The sequence below is a fragment of the Gobio gobio genome (genome assembly GCF_949357685.1).
Source record: "Gobio gobio genome assembly, chromosome: 4".
Lineage (NCBI taxonomy): Eukaryota > Metazoa > Chordata > Actinopteri > Cypriniformes > Gobionidae > Gobio > Gobio gobio.
Genome location: NC_137100.1, coordinates 33390276 through 33416029, shown reverse-complemented (window position 1 = coordinate 33416029; position 25754 = coordinate 33390276). Strand labels below are relative to the sequence as shown.

General features: G+C 38.0%; 1 protein-coding gene across 1 annotated transcript in view; it reads right to left on the bottom strand.

The window, feature by feature from the left end:
• The window catches only part of wdfy3 (WD repeat and FYVE domain containing 3), an 89283-nt gene that overhangs the window by 57723 nt on the left and 5806 nt on the right, over positions 1-25754 (bottom strand). The window contains 5 exon segments of the mRNA XM_079815135.1: positions 593-785; positions 909-1070; positions 7702-7811; positions 11917-12040; positions 13986-14196. Of these exon segments, the coding sequence (XP_079671261.1) occupies positions 593-785; positions 909-1070; positions 7702-7811; positions 11917-12040; positions 13986-14196 (800 nt within the window).

Here is a 25754-nt window from a genome sequence, read left to right as displayed (position 1 = left end):
CTGCCAATGGTGAGTTCCCAGACCCAACATCTTGATGTGGGTCTGGCTTGTCAGGCTAGTATTTGAATCCTGAAGGAGTGTATTTGGCACAGAAATACTTAATCATACGTACAACTCGTTTTTTGATATTTTGACCATGTTTAGCATGAGAATCCATCTCTTTAACAGTGTAAATAAGTTAGAATGCATGAAATAGCATTAGACTTCCCTTAGATCGTAACCCACCCTTAAATACCAATACCAAAACTCAATAGCAGCAAAATGAACACAATAAGTACATTGTACTTATTTTTTTGATGTAAATACATAGTAGTTAAAGGCACCTAATATAAAGTGACCAAGTTTTATTTTAGACTCTTAAAGGCTGAAATCTGAGTCCTTCTCAATTAATTGCAAAGCAATTTCTGTCAAGAGCAACAGCAACCACTAGACATTGACCTCTAAAAACACTAAAGCACAATAGTGACAGTTAAGTGGTTATGTAAGGTTAAAATGTTACTAGGGTTCATAAGATGCCAGCAGCAAAACGTTCTCAGTATTATGCATCCATGCACAGCAAAGGCAGAGAATCATCATCATCAATACAACTAACCGTGGATGTACTTGACGACATTTACGCTGAGGCCGTGTCGGGAGATGGTGGTGAGCACCTCTCCTGCGCTCTTCCTCCAGGGTAGGTTGTGGGGGGGACACCAGGAGGTGATGGCACTGAAGAGCAGCTGTAGATCATCCTTCTGGGCCAGCTCCTCTGCTGGAGACACGAAACTGCACAGCTTCACTAAAATCTGAGCAGAGCAAATAGAAGAGAAACCAGAAGAGAAACCAGAAGAGAAAGCCACGGTTGATGTCAATGTGTGTCTTTTATGGGTATTTTTGGGAGAAAATGCTATTCCTAAAGACAGACAGACCTGGACAAAGACTTTCTGTAGAAGAGCTCTGCGGTCCGCAAGAGGAAGCTCGGTCTGGGTGGCGGCAGGAACCTCGGGCATGTGTGGCAGGTCAAAAAACAAATATAGGCATTTGACCAGGGTCGAGGGCACCGACATGGTGGTCATACAGTCCACAGTTTTCTGCAGAAGCAGAGAAGGGGATTCAAATTCAGATGATAAGCAGATCATGTTTTTTCCTCCATTCAAGCACTGACTAATGCAAATAACTGGCAAACTGTTTAATATTTCACAATTCTGGTAACAGATAGACTAGTGGGGGGATGAACAATCAATAAAGTCAAATAAGTCACTTTGGATTAAATGTCAATGTGTTTTGATGCAATTCTGTGACTCATACATCATCATCATCCTCATCTGAAAGCCCAATGAACGGACAAATAAGGATTACAACAGAGCCTTTAAATCAAAGTTTGAGGTCTAAGCTTTAACTTATTTATACATGAATAACCAATTTTCTGTTACTACAGATGATTATACTATTCAGAGACTGGTAAGACTTCTTAAATGTTATTGAAAGAAGTCTCTTTTAAAGCCACAATATGTCATTTTTCGCCGCTAGAGGTTGATTATTCAAAACAAAGCCGTAGCTTGATGGCGCCTTGATTTTGCGGAGCTCTTATTATGCCGCAGACAACCGCTTCCGCTTCTTCTGGTCATGTGTATTTGGGGTAATGCATCGCTGTTTTATCATATTAGATACATTTGATACGTTATAATGCTACTCTGTGCGTTCGCTACTATGAGACGCTTACTGCAGTGTGCAACAAGTGTCTCATAGTAGCGAACGAACAACGTTAGATTGATATTAGGCATGTAAAACATGGTACTAAATCAAGAAAACAAGTGTCTAATAAAACACATAATATTTAAAAAAAGTCTTTGGTGTTTCCATGGTTTCTACAAAATAAAACCGGAAATTGAGGGTAACGTGGGTATGATGTCATTGACAGGCGACGCACAGACACGGTCCGTGTCCTGGTTAAAATTGCTTATTTCTCTGGATTTAAACATTTGGGATAATTTAAGTACACAAGTCAACAAAATATATAACACTGTTCTAGTGGTTGTTGTATTTTAATCCAAAAATCTTACATATTGTGCCTTTAATATTTGAATATATTTTAAAACGTAATTTATTCCTGAGAAGGTAAAGCTGAAAATTCAGCCATTACTCCAGTCTTATGTGTCACATGATCCATCAGAAATCATTTTGACATGCTGATTTGGTGGTCAAGAAACTTTTTTTATAATTATCAATACTGAAAACAGTTGTGCTGCTTAATATTTTTGTGGAAACTGACAAACCGTGATACATTATTTTTAGGATTATTTGATGAATCAAGAGTTTAAAAGAACTGCATTTATTTGAAATAGAAATCTTTTATAACATAAAAAATTTCACTTTGATCAATTTGTATCCTTGCTGAATAAAAGTAACAATTTAGTTTAAAAAAAACCTCTGACTGACCACAAACTTGTGAAGAGTAATGTAAATCCTCAATTACAGCCTTTTTTTCTTTTTGTATAAATCTAATAAACTAGGTGAATTGAAGAAAACCTAGAGGATATAAGCCTAACCCTGCTTTTTTGTTTTGTTTGCATCTCACTACACAGTTTTGGGTCTCAGGTGAAACCCTGGTGATAACCATTTATGGTATCATCACTCTGCTCTAAAGGGGCTCAGGTGGACGTGACTGAAACGAAATGCTGCAGGTGGGACAGAGCTTTACTTTTCCCTGCCATGTCACCTGCAACAGTCTCACCGCTGACACTAATCAGAGCAGGATCCTGCTACCAGTGCCAATGAAACACTGATACGAGAGGAGAAAATCCCATCAGCCGCTATTAAGTCAAGTCAGGAAGTGATAGGACTCAGCTCAATCGAGACAATGATTCTCTCTCTCACACACATGCAGAGCCCAAGCACTTTTTTTCATTGCAGATCCAGTCTGAACCAGTGTCCACAGGCTACCACACACAATCGTGTCAACTCACAATAGATCAGAAATGGCCATTATTAATACTCCAAAGTTCTCAAGAAACATTTCACATTTTTGTTAATGTTGAAAACAGTTGTGGTTAATATTTTTGTGGAAATAATCATACTTTTTTTCAGGATGAATAAAACGTTCAAAAGAACTTACTATCTCTTTTGATCAATTTAATGTTTTCTTGCTGAATGAAAGTATAAAAAAATAAATAAATAAAAATCTTACACCACAAAATCTTTCAACTTTTGAACGATCGGGTACTTATTGTTATAGTTATCTTTCTTAGTGTGAATGGGTCTTAAGACAAGGCCAAAGAATCCCAGCAGTGCAAAACCTTAATGGAGGTTTCATTATAGCACTGTCACAACCACTGCTTTCATAAGAATGAGAAAGCAAAACAGAAGAGATTAATCACTTCTGCATTTTCATTCCAGGAAACATACTGCGTGAAAAAAAAAAAAAAAAAATTCCAACAACTCTCTGTCAATACAATTCACTCTCTCTTTAGCAAAATTAATTGCCTTTTATATTCAAATAAGGCCTCTGAAAAATTAAGGCAAGTTACACTAATAAATCTTCCTAAGCAAAAGGTCCAATATGTGAAAGAAACTGAACCAGTTGGACTCTTGTTATGGTAGACGATCTAGGCTTGAAATGGCTCTGTGGTAGTTTACCTCAGCACTGAAGCTACGCTAGCAGACAGTGTGGTGTAGGGTCATGTGTACATGACACCTACAGCCACTAAACGATGATGTCAGACAGAAAAACACCAATAGAAGAGGGAAAAAGCAGAAGGATTTCTCACAGGCCGTCAATGCAAGAGGGGGGAAAAGATGAGACAAGAGAGACGGCATCCGTGAGGGTGAAATAAGGGTGCATTGGGAATGTAGAGCATGAAGGGCGTCCTTACAGAGAGAAAAGAAAAGACCTTTGTTGTTTCCGAGGGGCGGGGAGTGTTGCCAAGAGCACCAGTTTTTGTCTGCAACTCTCAGCTTGGAATACAACCATATTTCACCCCTCATGTTTCAACATGTTTCACCTCTCAAAACCAGAGACTACTGCCTGGAAAGAAAATTGTGCATGTCCAATTAATTCAAGCTCATCCTCTGTTTTATGACAAGCCCTAAATTGTGCCATACCACTTGGATAAGCATTTTGAGATGTCTGCATTTAGGTGGTGGAAATGTGTTTTATGTACAAAGAGCAACATTAAGATATCAACATTAACACAAGAAAGTGTTTTAATTATGTATTCCACATTAAAAAGAGGGGGGGGAAAGTACAAATACACATACCGTTCAGTTAATTAAAGCAATTATTTTCATTGAACGCCATTGTATTAGGTTTCTCATTCAAACACAATTGCACGGTGTTAAACTGACTTGAAACAGTTGCGTTTTAGCTCAAATAAATATATATCTTAATTTTGAAAGAATATGTTTCAATTAAGTAGCCCAAAAATAACATTTGATGCTTGTTCAATTAAAGGTCCTTGCACACTTAGTCCAAAATTCTCGTCCGAAGTTTTTGCGCGTTAAATAAATAGGACCTCACGTTGGGTCAATCACGCCTCTGAAACTTTCGCCCGTCATAAAAAGAATTCGGATCTGGTTACATTTTCGGTGTTTTCCGCATATGTAGCAAGCATTTTGAGAGGGGTTTTGACAATTCAGAGCCACCGGATGAAGAATACGAAAAAACGCATACGGAAATTTCAGACTTCTTTTCAACCACTTAATCCTTTTAAGTAAAGAGTATTAGTTGTGTTAAAATAGCATTATAGAAACTATTCCCCTTCCCATCATGATTTGTACAGGACTGGATAAAGGTTGAAATAAAATGCTTTTTTATGCGTTCGTTTTTGGAGGTTATCATTGTGGTGAAGTGTAGAGCATGTGCTTGGGGTGAGGACCTGCTAACAACAAATAAAGTTGTTTTAATAATAAATAAAAAAAACTACTTTGGGCATGCAATGGATGTAACAAAACCACCTTCTGGTTAATGCCTATGAGTCTTTACAGAGTAAAGATTTTCTTGTTAGATGACATTTGTAAAGGTTGTAAAAATTGTATTTCACCAAATAATTAACTACTCATTTAAACTGGATTACTTTTGGAAAAAATTAAGAATGTTAACCTGATTCAACTAAATGGCATTGAATTAATGTTATGGGAAGAAAACCTTACGTTAACTGAAATAAACAATGTTAATTAAATGCAACATAACCCAGTTACATGGAACCTGTTGACATAAAAGTTAAGTAAATCCAACATATATAAATGTTTTTTTAAGTTTAAAGGTTTAAGTCAGGAAGACTTTTTTCCCTTGAAGTTAATACTTTTATTAAGCAGGGATGCATAACATATTTTGGTTTCAAATAAATACTGTTCTTTTGAAATGTATATTCTAAGATTCCTGAAAAGAAATGCTTGATGGTCTTCACAAAAATGTTAAGCAGCACAACTCTTTAACTGATAATAATAATAATAAACATAACATGTGAATATCATGATCATCACTGTACCATGATACAGCCAGAGCACTTTTCTTAAAGTATCTAATTAGGAGGGTTTCTATTCTTGTGAGAACAGTAGTAACAACATTCCCATTCAGTCAATACAACACATGATTATGGGACATTCACAGACAGCCCTTGATGTAATGATATTCCAAAGTGCTGCAAATTCAGAGATATCCTTTGGGCATTTCCCTGACATAATGACATCCCCTGGACAGGAAATCTGCACCTCTAAGGTGACTGACATCAAAAGCTAGAAATACTTCTGAAAAGCTTTTGATGAGAGCAGGATCAGTCCTTCCTCGTCTAATGAATGACATGACAGGAACATTGTCTGTTTGATCGATACATGTTGGCCTCTCAGAACAGAGAGGAAGTGCTTCAGGGAGAGGAAAAACAACTAGTAATTGGAGATCATTTATGTAGTGTATAACGGTCCACACCTTTTCACAATTTGTTCCCTTAAAACAGGCCTTCATAAATTGGCCAATGACTTGGTAGGCAAGGCCTCCAGCTGTGCAGGTTTAAGCAATCAACAGCTTTAGAAACGGGTCCTCCATGACACAATTCTCACAGCGCCACACCAGCAGTGGGGGAAGCCATCTTTCACAAAGTGAGTATTCCTCCTCTCTCCTGCTCTTGGTCAAGTCCAAAACAGACTAAAAACATACTTAAGGAAATGTCACAATACTAGTCCTTCCGGCCTCCACTTGGTTCTCCAGTCTCTCAGTCTAGGAGAAGACTAGTTCATCCCTGATAACAGAGACCTGCGTAACTTGAGATAAGGGGTTTTGTTCAGCTGTGAAACTACCATGCACATGTTCAACAAATTACACCAACAAAAAGTTGAGTTTTATTATCTTAAAAGACTTGATAAAATGTGGCTAAATGTATACTGCAATCTAAGCGATGTGGGTGAGTAAGCCATGTAATGCCAGAGTAAAGGACAATAATGGCTGAATAAAAACAAAATAAATGCTATTTTTTTTTAACTAAAAAAAAAATGTCTGTTTCAACATTGATAATAAGAATTTTTGAACTGGAATTTATAACATCAATACGATACCTGGAAAAGTATCAATATTCTATACCATTTTCGATACCGCAAGGAAAAAACACTGCATATACTGTCAAATAGATTTTTTTTTTTAATGTTTTGTGTCTATTGAAAGTCTAGGCAGTCAAAATTTCTTCTGAAGAGATCACTTTTTATGATAAAGCTTTTTTTCATATATAAACATTAATCCATTACCATTACAATTATCTCACAAATATTTGCTAATTATATTTTTTACAATGGGGTAATTTTGTTGCAACAGCTTACACACAGCACAAGGAAGCTTGATTTCAAATAGTAAATTGAATTTAAAAAGACAAGTAAACAGTAATATAGAACTAAACAAATTACTAACAATAGCACAAATAAATACAAAAGAATAAAGATACAAATGAAATAGACTGCTTTATTTTTTCAGGTAGGTCTAACAGTTGTATTCAGGTAAGAAACTGGGGAAAAAAAAAGAAGAAAGTAATAAAATTTGAATTGACATTGGATAATCTTCATTGTAAAAAAATGTAATACAGATTAATCCATTAAAGTTGCACAAGTTAACTGCTGTCCCTTTAAGACCTGACGCACACATGGATGCAAAATATTTTTGTTCCTGTTACACATTCTTCCTGAACGCTTTAAGACTGTGTTTACATTAATACTCACCAATATGGGCATTGTGACATTAATTTTGAGTGTATTTGACCATTAATAAGCTGGGAAAAGGAGCTCATTTTTGTATTTGTATGTCAGAGGCGGCTTTATTACGGTATATGTGTGCGCTTCAGATGTAAGCGCGAAATCTGCGGGAATGAGTAGAATGATGTGCATTCCTGCACGAAATTCAGACCCGTCACACCAACACTAACACACTGTCATGAGGAAAAATCCAGAAGAACGCGCCGGCGCGTTCACCATGTTCAGAGGGCTAACCGGAGTGAATGAGAGTAGGGGGGTGCGTGTCAACTCGCTGTTGGTCAGGGAGAGCACAGCTGGTATCGGTGTATCGATACTGTAGAAAGGAGTATTGGTGTCGTTTGAGATATTTCAGTATCGATACATATCGAAATATCGATATTTTTGACAACACTAGTCTGTATATATTTTTCTAGTGCTGATCAAATAGGTTTTCATGTTTCATGCATCTTGTGATTGCTTCATCTGATGCACATTAAACATAGGCCTACAGACCTGTCCTGAGGAGGCCAGCAGGTTGATGGTGTTCAGAAGCATCCAGCCACGGCTCGCCTCTTCGCTCTGATTTACCTCCAGAAACTGCACAATGGCTCTGCTGGCCGCCTCTGTGGGAGGAACACAAACACACAAACAGAATCACTGACGCGTTTAACAGTCTGTGCATGTGGATCAAATCCATTTTCACACGTCAGCTTGTGTGTGACTGGCCTCATCTGGGGAAGGACGCTGAGTCAATTAGAGGTGATGACATGCAGGCGCTTTCTTTTCTCATTCATCAATTGCTGCCTCATTTTGAGATGCAATACTGTGACACCCCAGTGAATTCACAAAAGGACAAAATTTACTCAGAAGAATATTATTTTCTGCTCCAACAAAAGTGTAATTATATCATTTTCAAATCCATTGTCATTAAAAATACAATACATTTCACATAGAGAATAAATACAACATTAATAACATTTTACATCATGCTTTTTATTGCATCAGTATTATGACTTAAGTTTGAAAAAAGCAGGTGTTAAACACAAGATGTTAAATGGTATAAAACCTACTAAAACACTTTGCTTCATGACATGCTCAGTCTGGGGTTTGTGAATCTATGCAACATATGCATATTCAATCACCAAAAATAAACATTACTGTACATCATGTGCCAAGACAAGCTGCCAACACAGTGTGTGGACAGCAGAGTAACTCTGAGACCAAGCCCAGATTGAGTCAGAAGATCAGTCTTCCTCAGTCCTAAATACAGCTATTAAACAACAATGCACAGGTACAGTATGAAGCAGGTATAAACTAGTGATGCAACACATTTCAAAAAAAGTTGGGACAGGAGCAATTTAGGGCTAGTAATGAGGTAAAATGGTTAAATAATGATGTCATTTGAAACAGGTGATGTCAACAGGTGATTGTAATTATGATTTGGTACAAAAGCAGCATCCAAAAAAGGTCTAATCCTTTAGGAGCAAAGATGGGCCGAGGATCGCCAGTTTGCCAACAAATACGTGAGAAAATTATTGAAATGTTTAAAAACAATGTTCCTCAAAGAAAGATAGGAAGAGATTTGGATATTTCACATTCAACAGTGCATAACATAATTAAAAGATTCAAGGAATCTGGAGGAATTTCAGTGCGTAAAGGGCAAGGGCGCAAGCCTAAGCTGAACAACCGTGATCTCTGATCCCTCAGGCGGCACTGCATCAAGAATCGTCATTCATCTATAAGCGATATCACCACATGGGCTCAGGACTACTTTGGAAAACCTTTGTCAAGTACCACAATACATAGTTACATCCACATATGCCAGTTAAAACTGTACTGTGCCAAAAGGAAGCCCTATGTTAACAGTGTCCAGAAGCGGCGTTGACTTCTCTGGGCTCGGAGGCATCTGGGATGGACCATCACACAGTGGAAACATGTACTGTGGTCAGATTAATCAGTATTTCAGGTATTTTTTGGGAGGAATGGACGCTGTGTGCTCCGGACCAAAGAAGAAAAGGATCATCCAGACTGTTACCAGCAACAAGTCCAAAAGCCAGGGTCTGTCATGGTATGGGGTTGTGTTAGTGCCCTTGGCAAAGGTAACTTGCACTTCTGTGAAGGCACTATTAATGCTGAACAGTACATAGAGATTTTGGAGCATAATATGCTGCCTTCAAGAAGACATCTTTTCCAGGGACGTCCATGCATATTTCAACAAGACAATGCAAAACCACATTCTGCACACATTACAAAGTCCTGGCTGCGGAGGAAGAGGGTACGGGTACTTGACTGGCCTGCCTGCAGTCCGACCTGTCTCCAATAGAGAATGTGTGGCGTATTTTGAAGCGCAAAATGCGACAACGAAGACCTCGTACTGTTGCCCACCTTAAAGGGGTCATAGAATGGTACATGCACTTTCACAAGTTGATTATACGGAAATGTGTGTTGGCAGTGCCTGTACACAACCATCCTATATTGATAAAAATACATCCAGTGTTTTTTTTTTAATCTCCTTATATATTTTCCCCTGTCTCAAATCGAGCCGTCCGACCGTGTGACGTTACACGGTGTACGCCCCTCCTAAGATTGTTGATTGACAGCAGCGTTTCAACACAGACCCGCCCTGAGCGAGCTGTCATCAGTCCGCCATTGTTGATACGCTGGAGCAGAATGGCGTCCAAGCGATTGTGGTGTTGTGTTGTTGGGTGTAATAACGAACACAGCAGTCATTTTGATGTTCCTAAATCCGAACTGCTGAAGACCCAGTGGCTGCAGTGCTGAGTTTTGTTTTAGAAGGGAATATTCCCCCCGATCAACGTCAATGTTTGCGCAATCATTTCTCAGCAGACTGCTTTATAAACGAGCGTCAGTATAAAGCAGGTTTTGCTAATAAGCTGCTCTTGAAAAAAGGATCGTGTTCCTGCTGCACCTCAGGAAGATCGAAGATGTGAGTGTAACGTTTTATTAACCTTTATATTAATCTTTGCAAATCGCTTGCACGCTTCACGATGAATGAGGCTAAAGTTTACAGGGTAAGTTACATTACGGCATGCTTTCTGTGTATGATGACGTTCTCAATATAATTCATAATCCCACGTTTATAATGAACAACGCGTTATGTTTGTTATTACAAACTGTGTACTCGGGTGATAAAGTTAACGTGGTAACACTACACTAAGCTTACTTTTGTACATGGTTTATAATGGTGTCTGTTACTGATTAAGAAGTAATGTCAAAAAAAAATCTTATAACATAACATCAATCTGTCAGTGAACTAACATACATCAGTAAACACATAGCAACTACGCTACTCTGCCAGTACAAAGATAGATCAAAGTGACATGACGTTAACCAACCATTCAGAAACGTCCTGTTCGAACTTCGATGGGTTCGTCATCTGTTCCTGGTCCGACTCCGGTTCAAAATGATAAGGTTGCTCAGATGTGTCCTCAGAGACTCCCGTTGCCATTATTTCTCGAAAATATACCCTCAAATGTTGTCAAGGCAACACTCCACATGTGTTGTGGTGTTGTGTCGGGTCGAACCAAACGCCCCACAGAGCAGAGGGGGCGGGGTGAGCAAAGCTCATTATCATTTAAAGTCACATACACTGAAATGACTTGCTAAAAACTGAGCTGGTTTTGACCAGGTAAAATGAGTGTTTTCTTACAATACTAATGAGAATTTTTAATTAAAGTATATTACAAACTTTTCATTTAGACACTAAAGAATCATATTAACTTGCACAAAAATGTCATTCTATGACCCCTTTAAGACTTGTTTGCAGGAAGAATGGGACAAAATTACACCTGAAACACTTCATCACTTGGTGTCTTCAGTCCCTAAACGTCTTTTAAGTGTTGTGAAAAGGAATGGCAACATTACAAAGTGGTAAATGCTTTACTGTCCCAACTTTTTTTTTAAATGTGTTGCAGGTCTGAATGACAGGAAAGGATGCATATTTAAAAATGACATGAAGTTGACCAGACAAAACATGAAATATTTTTCGTTCAGATTGTCTGCAATGAAATACAAGTCAAAGTAAATTTAGAAATCACTTTTTTTTTTTTTTTTGCATTTTCCATACTGTCCCAACTTTTTCTGATTTGGGGTTGTACATTTAATTGATTATTAAATGAAATGAAAACGTAATGAAACATAGCTTCTATTGTTTCTGTAAAAAATTCAATTTCGGTGGATCACTATTATAAACACGTATAAAGTTCTTCAGGATCAACACTAAATGTCTATACAAATATTTATTTAATAGAGGATAAAATGTCTTAAAAATTAAGAAAAAAAAATCATTTTATTATTTAACATCAAAATGAATTACAATTACATTTAACATATGCAATATGACGATTTATGAATTCATTAATGCCTGAAAAAAGAGAAAAAAGGGGTGAGACTCGTTTGAACCCATCTGGAATTGATTGGATCGGGAAATGCGGGTATTACATATAAATTAGATAGACCTAATGAGAGAAAAAGCTATTGTTTAGCATGAATTAACAAAGCAAGAGTGGTCGAATTTTATTTAATGTTGACTTTAACCTCTAAAAAATGTTTATTTTGTAATGACTTTTAATTTACCATGCCAATAAAAAAAAAATGTCTGACCTTTCTGTCAAGTTAACTTACAATGAAATAGATTGGACAAGTCTGTGTAATAAATCCTTGTTAATAGAATATCCAGGGCATGCAAGTCATTTGAAGTTGAAGTACCTGTTGATTTATTAGAGGCTCTTCGTCTGATCTCAGTCACCATCAGCCTGGACACTTGCGTTGTAAACTGCAGCAGGTCTGAAAACTTCTCATTCATGGAGCTCGGTGGAGCGTTCCCAAACACCTGTCACACACACAAACTCCATTTACAGAGCTCAAACAACCTTCTTTTCATGCTGTCCTACTTTCCCTCTACAAAGATGGGGACCTGTTGAATTAAAGCTGAGATTTAATTAGCAAATCACTCCCTTGATGTCCGAAGAGCTGTATGCTCAGTTTGTAGAGTTATTCATCTTTCATAGCAGCAAAAATAAGACATTCACAGGAGCTCTGAAAACTGCCCTTCAGCATTTGTCTCACAGGCATCAAATTAATATAAACCACAAACATTCATAAGAGGAACAAGACTGCCATGCTCAAATCTATCCTGTCAATCCTCTCGTCAAAAGAAATCAAAATCTAGAGAGACACTGTGGTGTTAATATGCATCGTTTCAGATGGGTCTATAACACTTCATGAAGCATGACAGCTTTGTAAATAGAGAGCACGTTTCATCCCTCTTCTACAAGTGCTCTCCAAATGCAGACAGACCGCAGCAGGTCAGCGCTCTTTCCTGCACAAAGGTCACCAGCGGTGTGTCTGTTTAATATGCTGGATGATTAGCACCATCATGCTCTTCTCCAGCCGGCAAGAGTCACTTGATATCGTAACGACTACTTAGCCTTTGTAAATGAAGCACTAGTCACTGCTGGTTCACTTCTTCTCATTGTTTAAGTTTAACATCAAAAGCAAAGTGTGAATAATTTCGTTTAATGACAGGGATTTTTTTTTAAATCACGACTTTATAGTGATTTGTCTATAAAAGAAGAAAATGTGTAATTGTTCTTACATTCAAGCAATATACAATTTACTGATTATAGCCTATATACATGTACACTACCTTTCAAAGGTTTAAGGTTGGTAAGAAAGTTTTTGAAATAAGTCTCTTCAGCTCACCAAGGCTGCATTCATTTGATCAAAAATAAAGTAAAAACAGTAATAATGTGAGATATTATAACCATTTAAATTAACTATTTTCCATTGTATTAACTTTTAAAAATATAATTTACTCATGTGATGGCAAAGCCACATTTTTTGCATTATTACTCCAATCAGTGTCACATGATCCTTCAGAAATCATTCTAATATGCTGATTTGGTGTCTAATAAAATTGTATTATTATGAATGTAAAAAACACTGTTGTATTGCTTAATATTTTGTGATTGTTTTTCTTTCAGGATTCTTTGATGAACAGAAAGTTCAAAAGAGCAGCATTTATTTGTAATTTAAATAACAATATAGATGTCTTTACTATCACTCAATTTAATTCATCCTTGTTGAATAAAAGTATTAAATTATTACCCCAAAAATACTTACAAACCCCAAACAGTAGTGTATTTTTGTTCCGATTTGTGATTTTCAGCAAAAATCATTACGAAGTGATTATGAAGTTTACAGCTGTCACAGTCACATTATAGCTTTACAGTTGCCAGATATTAGTGCAATTATAACTAATGATTTGTTGTCTTTTTTTTCTTTTTCAAAGAATGTTTTTTTTATTGAAAAACATGAATAATATTAATCTTATAATATAAATAAGAATATAATTGTTTTCTGATAAAAATATGCTGCTAAAAAAAGTACATTTGTATATATATATTTTTAACGGTGAGGCCAGTGAAAATGTTAGCAGGGCAAGTAATCTGATGTACTGGTCAGGGGGGGGGGGGGGGGGGGGATTCATCACTCCTCTAACCTGACAATTAATGGTAACAAAACAATAAATTAAAAAATACAAATAAAACGTCACAGCGGGTTAAATTTAGCATTAGAAGTGCAATACAATTGTGTCTATTACACTTGTCATCTCTTTTAATGCATTTTGACTTGAGAGCCTGCATGCATCTTTGAGAATCCCTCTACATTCCGTCTGCCTCTTTTAAATAAAATTATCCTGATGCATATTAGATGACGATGCGGTCTCTTTAAGTAAACAGCCATCTCTCTCTCTCTCTCTCTCTTTCTCTCACCCGGTTGAAAACAGGCAGCATCATGTAGAGCTTCTCCTCCTGCTCCTTTTGTGTCATGTGGCGCGGCGGGTGGCAGAGCTCGGAGAAGAGGCGGCGCAGGTGCATGAGTCCCAGCGCGTTGTCCTGCGGGCTGCACTCCTCTTGCCGCGGCCTCCCCATGATCCTCTTCACCATATTCATATTTAGAGGCTTCTTGAGGCCGAAGCCAGCCCTGAGAGAGCAGACACACAGATAAAAGAGAGGTATTGTTATATGGAGGAAATGGAAAAGGGGAGAGTGGAGGAGGGGGGGAAAATAGCAAGATGTCAGGGAAATTGATCGTCGACTGTGAAAGTCCACTTCTAATGTGACGCGATATGCTAGCTTCAAATTGCAGATCAAATTCAGCCTGTTTATTTTTTGCTTCTGTCTGAGTTCCTCTAGTGAAGATTCTGCTGCAGGTACAGAAATACTGCAGGACATGCAAACAAAATTGGATCCAAGATATTATTCAGATGTATTTCAAGGACACAGTGATAAAGGCAAACTTAACCCTCCGCTTTTTTTTACTTCAAAAAAATAGTCACTCTTGAACTCCTCGCAGTCAAACATGAACACATTGGTTACAAATGGGAAGCAAATTTCATCATTAGAAACATTTGGTACTGCACCCGAAAAAAATCTTACTGAAAGATAATTTTTTGAGATATCGGCCTCAAATTTGGAACGCAACTTGTTTTGATTTATGGCTTTGATTTTCTCACTGTTTTAGGGACCTATCAAACACCAGGCGCAATGCAACGCCAGGCGCAACACAAGTGTTTTTCGCTAGTTTCAGCCCGACGCAGTTATCATTTTCATGTCCAGCGCCACGTTGTTTAAATAGCAAATGCACTTGTGGCCATCTGTTCGCCCATGGGCGTTGCTGGTCTGAAAATGAGGTGTGTTCAGGCACATTGCTGGCACGTTACTATTTTGAGGCAACTGAAATCGACTGCGCCATTGACCAACAAAAACCTGATCTAAAGTCAATGGCACATTATTTTTTGTGTTATTTAAAGAGCACATAAGTCATAGGTGGGTGCACAATGTGTGTACACTCAGCTTATTACACACATGGACACGCAGCAGCACACACATTTTTTTATATATAATACTCTCTGGAGAAGCGTTCAGTCTTTCTGCTTGTACATTCCACCATGTAAATAGTGAATCTGCCATGGCGCGAACGCAGATGGCTTTTAAAGGGAATGGGAGATGAGACTGATTGGTTTATTGCACGGTATTGCCCAAAACACACGACTCATTAAGAGACTAGGTACAACCCTTTTGGACCATGCCCCTGGTGCGGCGACCGTTCGGACACGCCCTAAGTGCACCTGCGCCATTCAAGATTTAGGACAGTTTAATTTGGAAATTGAATTCGCAGGTCTACAATTCTCTGCTCAAAAAGTGGTTAACAGGTAATAAATTGATTATAACTACAGCATAAATATAATTTAGTACTATGAAATCTGCTAAAAATACAAAATATTAAATAAAAAATGTATCGAACTAAAATATAATACATAAGAGGCTAAAAACTACAGCCAGTAGAGGGAGCTGTTCCGCATGTTTTCAACCCGCCCACAGGGGAGAGATCTCACGCACAGAATGTAAATGCGCTCGGCTCTGCCTCGGGCATCAATAACGGAGCGGTGCAGAGCAAAGTGAGTGTTTCCACTTTTAAATGAATTCCTATGAAAGTTTAGCTTCCATATGCGATCAGAAAACGCGCCAGACTGGACACGCGCTGAGAATGACTGCCCCGCTTACCTCAGCTCTGCTCAGCTCTTACTTCCCTCTTGTGATGAATGAGATCTGACTCCTGCTACATCTGTCCTGTGACTTTTTTTCAGCTCACTCACACTTTATTGAAAAGACACGTTCAGTTTTTAATTGTAGTGTTTATTGTATTATTATGAAGATCAAAACGACTTTGGGGGCGGTGTAAGGAGTGTAGGGCAGCGAAGCAAGTGCATTCTGGGAGTTGTTGTCTTTCATCCACGAGACAAAAATACTTTTTCTGTCTTTTCTCAGTCTAGAAGGCACCAAATTAAAAAATAATTTCACATTTCTACTACATAAAAGACAGTTTAAATACACATTCATCTTCCCAGAGCTGAAGTGCCCCTTTAAGGTGCGTCAAGTTTATGTGTATAGCGCATTTCATACACACCGGAGATTTTTAGTTTTGCTTTCTCTCGCAGCACATAATCAAACAAAGCCTACAGTTCTTGACCCTGCAGAAGATAGATACTCTCTTCGCACCTTTTACTACAATCCATTTTCTAATCTAGTTTTGGAACATTAGGAGAAAACATGAAGATATTAGAAAAGCGATGCTCTCTTTCCTGCTTGTGTCCCACATCCCTTAACAACTACTATTTACCTTATATTATTTATATTACCATTATTACTGATATTTATTTAAATGTTTTACAGGCTGAAGTATGTTGATTCACTGACGAAGTACTAAAATTAACATGCGTGCTTAAATGGATGTTTGAGCCTCGTTTATATTTTTTATTTTCAAAATGTAGGCTATTTATTAGGGATGCAACAATACAGTTAGTCCACGGTTCAATACATACCTCGGTTTTTTAGCCACGGATTTTAGTTCGGTTCGGTTCTGATGGCTTGTCACATCAGTTTTTTGCTATTCTATTCTTAGGCGACATGAACCGAAAGAGGTTAAGGAGAAAAAAATATTTTTTTTTATTGCTTAATCTTTATTGTTACTTAAAAGACTTGAAAAAAACTTTACTAAAAAAACCCATTGTACACATTCCTAGTGTATTGTATAATATAAAATAAATATATATAAAGATTTACACTGGCAGCTCAGAGCTGTACAGCATTATTTAAGTATGAAATTGAATGAATAAATGTAAAAAATAAAACACTACATAGACTCCACTATAAAATATACATTGATTCTTAATAAAGCTACTGTATTACAGTTTTTCAGTCAAGAGCAGAGTGATTTTCTCTTTGTCTTTTGTTGTTTTATTAACATTAAAGGGATAGTTCACTCAAAAATTAAAATTCTGTCATCGATTTATCACACTCAAGTTGTTTTACACCTGAATAAAGTTCTTTCTTCTGTTGGACATAAAATATATTTTGGAGAATGTTGGAAACCAACCAGTTGCTGGTCCCCATTGTAGGAAATAATAATATGGATGTCAATGGCTACCATCAACTGTCTAGTATTCAACTGTCTGTGTTCAACCGAAGAAATGAATACAGGTTTGGAACAACATTAGAGTGAGTAAATAATGAGATTATTTTAGAGTGAACTGTCCCTTTAAGGACAAGCGGCAGCATCTTCACTAGGCTGCGCTGCTGTCAATTTAAGACCTGCACACATCTATTATACAGACACACGCCGATTTTACTTTCTCTTTAGACATAACTGACTGTGTTTATGTTAACCTTGTGTGTATTTGACAGTATTAGCGCAGTAAGACTACATAGTCCAATAATCATGTGTTTGACAAGCTTTTAGTGCTTGCGCTCAGAAAAGCTCATGTTAAAACAGTGCATTAGCACGCAAATGAAATATTTAACTGGCAAGGCTTTAAAACGCATTGCAAATAATGAACTTTCGTGATTGTGAATAACTATAGTGTTCCGTGAGTATAACTCTACCACTAACGTGTGATGTGAATGTATGTCGCGTTGTTCAGTATATTGGGATGGAGGCAAATTATAGAATGTGTAGAAAAATAAGAATTAATTAAATGCAAAACTGAAAATTCACAAGCGCGGATTGAGCCGTGAATGCTGTACCGAATGGTTCAATATTACATTGAGAATTGTGGCATCCCTTTTATTTATTGAGGTATATATGAATGTGTGTGTTAATATATATATGGTGTGGGGGATGTTTTCTTGGCACACTTTAGGCCCCTTAGTGCCAATTGGGCATCGTTTAAATGCCACGGCCTACCTGAGCATTGTTTCTAACCATGTCCATTCCTTTATGACCACCATGTACCCATCCTCTGATGGCTACTTCCAGCAGGATAATGCACCATGTCACAAAGCTCGAATCATTTCAAATTGGTTTCTTGAACATGACAATGAGTTCACTGTACTAAAATGACCCCCACAGTCACCAGATCTCAACCCAATAGAGCATCTTTGGGATGTGGTGGAACCGGAGCTTCGTGCCCTGGATGTGCATCCCACAAATCTCCATCAACTGCAAGATGCTATCCTATCAATATGGGCCAACATTTCAAGAGAACTGACCTAATCTATGAACAACAGTCAAATCCTTTTACACTGAATGCCACTAAAAATAGATCAGATATCTGATATACATACAATGTATTTTCATTCAAATTCACTGAATCAGAGCAGCAGCGCAGGACCAATAAGTTCAGACCTAAAAGCCTATTATAAACAGATTTCCTCAAATAAGTTAGACTATATATGCCAGGACGTTATGGTATTGTTGTTCGTAACCGCGTCCGCGGCAACCACTTGCGTGTCAGGGTTTGAAAGCTCGTCTCATGTGTGAAAATTATCTGTACACATGACGGGCGGCAATAATATCGCAAGAAAAGCCTGACGTGTACTGGCAACTGCATTATTTAACCGTATTTTCTTCAATACAATGTTAAAGCAAGTGTCAAGTGAGATTCATTCATAATGTTTCTACTTTGTGTAATATGACAGTTCATACTGGAGTGAAGCCGTTCTCATCATGTGATTGGGGGAAACATTTCTGAGGGCGTGGTGAGCTTGTGCCAGGGGCGCAGATAGTGAGCCGTTGGAAGTACCATCCTACGTCACGATGTACCACAACGTCCAATAGGAAAATTCAACTGCAGTAGCCACCGTTCAACCTTAAGAGGGCAGCACTTTGGCGGTTTTACACCATATTTTATAGAATTAAAACACTTTATACTCAAATGTCAAAACATTTACTCGAATCAATGAACAGCATTAATAAAGCCCCAGTATAACAGATCATTAACTAAAAAAAAGTTGGTTTAGGGTTTAGTTACCCTTTAATGCAGTTCTGAAGGCGAAAGGGGGTCAAACACAGTATTATTATGGTGTTCCTAATAATCCTTTAGGTGAATGTATATAAAATATACGTGTGTGTACCTGCCTGTATCTGATTTAGAATGGGCAGAAATCAGTAAGAAATATAGGCCTAACCATCCATAGATAAAATAACTGATAAAAAAATAAGCGGTTATGTAGAAGCAATCGCCTTGTGGGCAGTGCCATGACTTGCCCCAGCCGTAGGCGTGCCTAATTCGAGTCCCAGCTCTTAATTCAGGCTTCTCAAGCCAACATCAAAGTTTGCTAACAAACTTTAGCCTCTAGTTGCAAATTGTGGCATATTGCAAGTTGCAAAGCATTCCTAGCCTGTATGCCAGCCGAACTTAGCCCCGCCCACAACATTTGAGGTTGGGCAGTTCGGTCTGGACTTGATCCGTTGTGGAGCAACTATGCCCGAACAGGAGCTGTTCGGACCAATGAAATTGTCAGGGCGGGCTTTATACTATGATGGACAGATGATAAACAGTAACGTAAGCATCCACATCACCAAAGAGCGCTTGGGTTGAATTTGTTCTAATCCTAAACTGAGAACTTGTTCGTATATGCATTCACCTTTACTATTTCTCTAAGAAATGATGATCGTGTTGTACTCCGTGTATCCTTAAATTCTTTTTACAACACCGGCAAAGATCGTTTACACTCATCTTCTTCTTTTACTTCTTCCAGTGTGCGTGCAGACAGGGTTGTCAAGTTTTCACAACAAAACACGCCCAATTGCTACTCTATTGCTAAAACTAGCCCAAAACAAGCCAAATAGCTTGGCGTTTGGGGGGTAAAATATGTTTTTTTTGGCAGGGTTGCCTGCTAAAATTCAAAAATTCAGTCTAAATATCACATAATTGGGGTCGTTTCAACCCGCGGACATGGAAAAACAGCCCGCGGGGAAACCGCGGACTTGGCAACATTGTGTGCAGTTGAGTTCTGTTGACATTTGACAACTAACGTTATGCGTCGCTCCGTTGCTCTGATTGGCTGTAGGTCTATCCAATTGAGGTCTTTCCTGGTTCGGTTGAAGAACACCCCATATGAACAGCCCAATGGAGCAGAATCAGACTCATATTCTGACTAGAATTGAGTATGACAACGTCAGGCTAAAGCATTCCCATCTCGTGTTTTTATTAATGATAATTATTATTGAACCATATCTATTATAAATAGTATCAAATTTGCAAATAATTTCCAAAGCTGTAAGAAATGCATTTGTATAGGCAATTGAGGTTGCCTTAAGTGGGAAAATACAATCTAAATAAAACTGGCTGTACACGCCCAAAATAGCTGCAAACTTCACATTTGACTTGAATGAGCTTGAGTTCTCCATCTAGACAAGATGTGAAAGCGTTTGGATGAATGTGCAGGAAAAGCTATCCACACAGACATGCATCACTTTTTTTGCTACAAATAGGTCATGACAGGAGTCCCCAGGGCTACTGGTATACTTCGGAAAAATTGCACCAAATGATTTCATTTAGGAATAATTATTATTGTCATCATTTATTTATTTTATTTCCTGTAAACAAGCATAGCTTACTGAGGAAACCATGTTAACAAACAGTAGTTTTCCTATGCCTTGTTGTGCTCCACACAGTGAGGTCATGAATCAGATCCAACTGCGTAACGGTTACAAAATTTGGGGGAAACAAAGTAGCCACACCAGAACTTTACATTATCTGCTGAAGCCGGCGAACACATGGATTGAATAGGACACACATCTGACAGACATTTGCTTGAGCCGGCAGCGCTGTTATAAAAAATGAATGCTTCAGCAATGCCCTCACCCTCAGCAAAAAGCCCAACATCTGTGAGTTGAAGCAGATTCTTAGACAGGAACAGACCGCAGACATCTACAGCCACTGAGAAAGTCAGCAACACTTGAAGGCAGGAAACATGAGACGATGAAGAGCAACGGTGACTGCTTCTATCTAACTAAAAATATCTGCACCGTATCCAGGTTCCTGAATTTTTGGATATTATTCCATGTAACAAATGGTTATTATTCTAAACTATCTGCTCGGAGCACAAGAAAGATTATATGGCCTTGTGATTCAGTAAAATGGTTTTAATGATCCAAAACTGTCCATTCATCCAAGCAGACCAGACTTGAAAAATTATAAAGTTGCTAAAATGCCACACGTGGCCCAGGGCTCAAAATTTGGCACGGGATTGCAGGTATTGTACATCATTTTACTCAATCCCACAGGTTTCGTGCTTATAAGGCGGGAAATTCGTGAAAACGTTTATTCAATAAACTCGATGGTTGAATGAGCAAATTAATCCACATAATCACAGATTATAAGAGCAAATCAGTCATTTGAAAACTTTCTGAGAGACAATTTCACAAACAGAGTGATTCATGGCTTCACATCACCACATCGTCTGTACAAGCGAGCTGCATTTTGGGACAGAATTGTCACTTGCCCAATCAGGCCAGTGCTGCATCATTACTAAAGGTAATCATATGCACGACAAATCAATTAAAAAATTTGAAAAATTAAAAAAAAATCTCCCAATGCTCCATGTGAAACTTCGTTCTTCCGACCTTTTACCAAAAAACGCAGTACGTGACGGCCGGTGTTGATTCTGTGGCGCACCACCGCGACTTAGTCTATGTGTGGGAAACACTGGAGAGACCCACACACACACCACACGCGTCTAAACCTCAGCCAGGTGGTCCCACAAATACCACGGAACAACGTTGGCATTACTTAATCCTATGACCAGTGTTCGTAACAGCTACAGTACGCATACGGATAGCCTACAACTGAGCTATTTGCAGCTCCCTAAATAAAATGGCAAGCAGTTTTATAGACGAGGCATTCAGCATTTGACGCACACACTTGCTTAGCTATAGTTGCAAGCACATATAGAGCAACGCGTTTCCACTTTCAAAGTTTATGGCAATATTTCAACTAAGTCAAACAGTTAAAAGATGCTTTGAAAATTTAAAACTTATCGTTGTCTTGAAGAGAAGATCCCAGCACTGCAAGTGGGGGGAGGGACCGTGCATAAACTGCAGCGTCTCCAGGAGCACAGAGCTGCCTGTCTGTAAATAATGCCGGGGGAAAAATATCGGCGAACGCAGCAGCCTTGTATCGGCCGATGCCGATACACGTAAAAAGTGCATATACCGACCAGATATATCGGCCGGCCGGTCTAACACTAATTTAAACTTCCAATGATTTTAAAGCATTCATATATTGGATCAGTGCATTAGCTCTTAAAGTGACAGCAGCCCTAATACACCTGCTGCTGTTTGTGTCATTAAATGTTAATCAAGGAACAAAAGATAGCGAGGATAATTAATCCATTTCATTTATACAATGAAACATTTGATTTTTTTCCATTTCTGTAATATTCCTGCATCTGATTACGGTCAGACCTACATGAAAACCTTAAAGCAATATTTATTTCATTTGTATTTTTATTTTATTGTATTTATATGTGCTTCTGCTTGTAATTTGTAAAAAAACTTTTTTTTTTTTACTTAAAAAAAAAAAATCATAATTAATAATCGCAATTAAGTTATCACAATTTACATTGAATGATTTTAATAGCTTTATGCCATTGTTTGAAGCGATTGCATGCCATATTGTTTTATCAAAATAAACAAGCTTAAAACATTATTCCTGAATTTTTTTTATTGCTTTTCAATAGCATTATGCCTCAAATGTCAAATATACATTTTTTTGTTTTATTTAAAGAAACCAAACTAAAGTAAAAATATGCATGGTATTATAATGTTTTTGTAATTGCGCCTTTGAACGATTACATAATTGTGGCATCCGTAATTGTAATCCTGATTACAAATTTGATTAATTGTGCAGCCCTAACTTGGATTTACATCAGCGTGATAAAAAAGCAACCTATAATGACAGAAACCATCTTTGGGAAAAATGTATTTGACGTGCAACAAAGTTTAGTTTGTCTCGCATGCCATTTGATTAGGGCGGGGTTTATGAGCTATACTGCAGCCAGCCAACTGGGGGCGATCAAAACCTTTTGGCTTCACTTTTCTTGTGCGGCACACCTGGTGTAAAATCATAAACAACAAAATTACCCCATTGTATAAGCACAAATACATATAATGAGATTACATTGAGATGAGATAAATGTAATTTTTTTAAAAAGCCACGTGGCCTGTGCACAGCAAAATTTGCTTAGCATTTTTCTCATGTGGCCAACAGTCAACTGTGGTTTTGCAACCCAATCATTCTTAATTTCAGGTACAGAACCAATCGCATGAGAAACACCTCAAGTGGTATAATTTCTGCTGAGTAAGAAAGTACAACGGTGTTTACACACCAAGAGCAGCTCCTTTTCCTAGTCATTAAACATTCAGAGCTTATTTATTAGTTTCTCAGATGTCAGTCACCATTATGATTATCATCAAGAATGCGGAGCACTCAAGGCACCATTAATTATTTCTTAATCCAACATAATAAACACAAATCAACTGGACATAACAGTAACGCTCTTGAAATTGACATAGAAATGCTTTAGCCTCCAACTGGTAAAGACAACATCAACATCAGGTCATGTGAGTGTTAATGTCGTTTTCTTATCTATGGCAGCAGTCAAGCACCCCCATCATCCTATCCAGGACATTGGGGGAACACATCTCCCCAAAAATTCTAATCAGTCATATTATAACCGAAACATGGGAATAATCAGAGCCATAAATGCATGGGGGAAAAGACATTTCAAAATAACAATAATTATTGTATTAAGCCTTGAATGCTTGCAAAAATTGAGTACCGGTAATCATTCTCATTCATGAAAACGCCAGTTGCAAGGGAGCATGTGTGGCAAATTATAGCAAATATAAAAACTGTTTCACAATAATAGCGTTTGAACATTGAAATCAAGAGATGAGAGAAACAGTAATTTTGTGCTTGAGTGGCTGATATCAGAACGGAAGCCCTGAAAGGCTAAGTGAACTTTTGTGAAGGTCATTTTTTTCCTGAGTTTATTATATTTCCCTCTTTTATGCAACAACAAAAATAGGGAGAAAATATGCTAAATATATTAAATAAAAATAAAAAAATAGACTAAGGTAGGCACTTAGCCCTTCATTTTATTGGCATGCATTTCATTTTATTTATCATGGATAAACTCTGATAAACGCTGTTTTTGTGTTTGAACCTAATCAAAGCTTTTGTGTTTAGACAGTGGTTATGACAAAGTGTAACTTGAATCATAATTACATTAACAGGTGTTTCAAAGTCTATTTAATTCACCTTAGTCTATATGTCCTTCCTCAATGAATAATCCTGCCTTGGGACACACAGAGACAGATTTGATGTAAATCGGTGGGGAGTAAGGTTGCTGGGACATGAAATCTTCAGTAAAATGTGGCTAAGCCTTTTATGCTTTAAGTCTTTCATGGCATTTCTTAGAGGGCTGCCAGCTCCAATGACTGTCTGAGAAAGCTCCAAAGGACTGTTCGGAGAGAAGAAAAAAAAGGCACCGCTTCAGCCTCCTCAAAGCCTTTCAAAGACTCTTGGGAATATTGAGTGACGTAAACACAAAACCCCCACATCTCAGCCACTGTTATGGGTGATGGAAATGCAGAAGTGAGATGGAACATTTCCCACTGACTAGAGGCTACAAGTCAACAACAGGTGACAATGTCAGCTGTCTCGATGCGAAACAACCCATTGGATTCCCAACCCACTGGAATAAAATGTCAATAAACTTGTGGAGGAGATAATAAACGAGAATAATAAACGTGGCTGGAGCTGAGGTTACGATGACTAACAGACAGCAGACAAACGGCAATCCACCTGTCACTCAAAGTGGCCACGCCCTTAATTATGCAGAACTTTAAGGCTTTATATTACGTAAACGAATGAGTTAAAAAAAATCACCCCCCTCACAGTTGTCATGAAGGGCGAAATTAGATATATAGCCCAAAACCACAATTTGTACCAGGCTGTAAACAGGTTTTTTTCTGCTGTAAAGTTGGGCATTTTAACATGGGGCTCAATGAGATTCTGCTCCCTTCTGGAGCCTGTCTGTTGAGTGCAGTTTAAGTCACTTCCGTACTGGCTTCAAGTGAAACTGGGGGAGGTTGCTGCTTGGAGTGTACACACGTTGTGCACCCACCTATAGGCGCATATTACTAACGCACCCTTTAATAAAAAAAAATGCTTTGTTTTCAGTTGCCTCAAAATAGCAACGCACCAACAATGCTCCTGAACACACCTCATTTTCAGACCAGCACGCCAACGGGCCAACAGAAGGCCATGAGTGCATTTGCAATTAAAACAACGTGGCGCTGGACATGAAAATGATAAATGCGTCGGGCTGAAACTAGTAAAAAGCACTTGCATCATGTCTGGCTGGTATGATAGGGATAGTGTATAAATGTCTTCAAGTCATGGAAAAGTTAGGCTAGCCGTTCATTTCCAAACATAATTAAATCAAGGGTCCATTAAATCCTCCTAACAATTGATTGTACTGAACATAAGAACTACTTACTTGTGTAAACACCACAATAAAAAATAAACAAGTAATAAGATTCAGGTTGATGAGTGATGATCTTCCAGTGCTGTTTCAGCTGTGCGCTGTTTCAGATTCTTTGGCGCATGGTAAATCCGACCCGTCAATCTGAGCGATCAAATCAATCCAAGCACGTCCCAGCTGTAATACAGTGTCCAATTGGTCTCT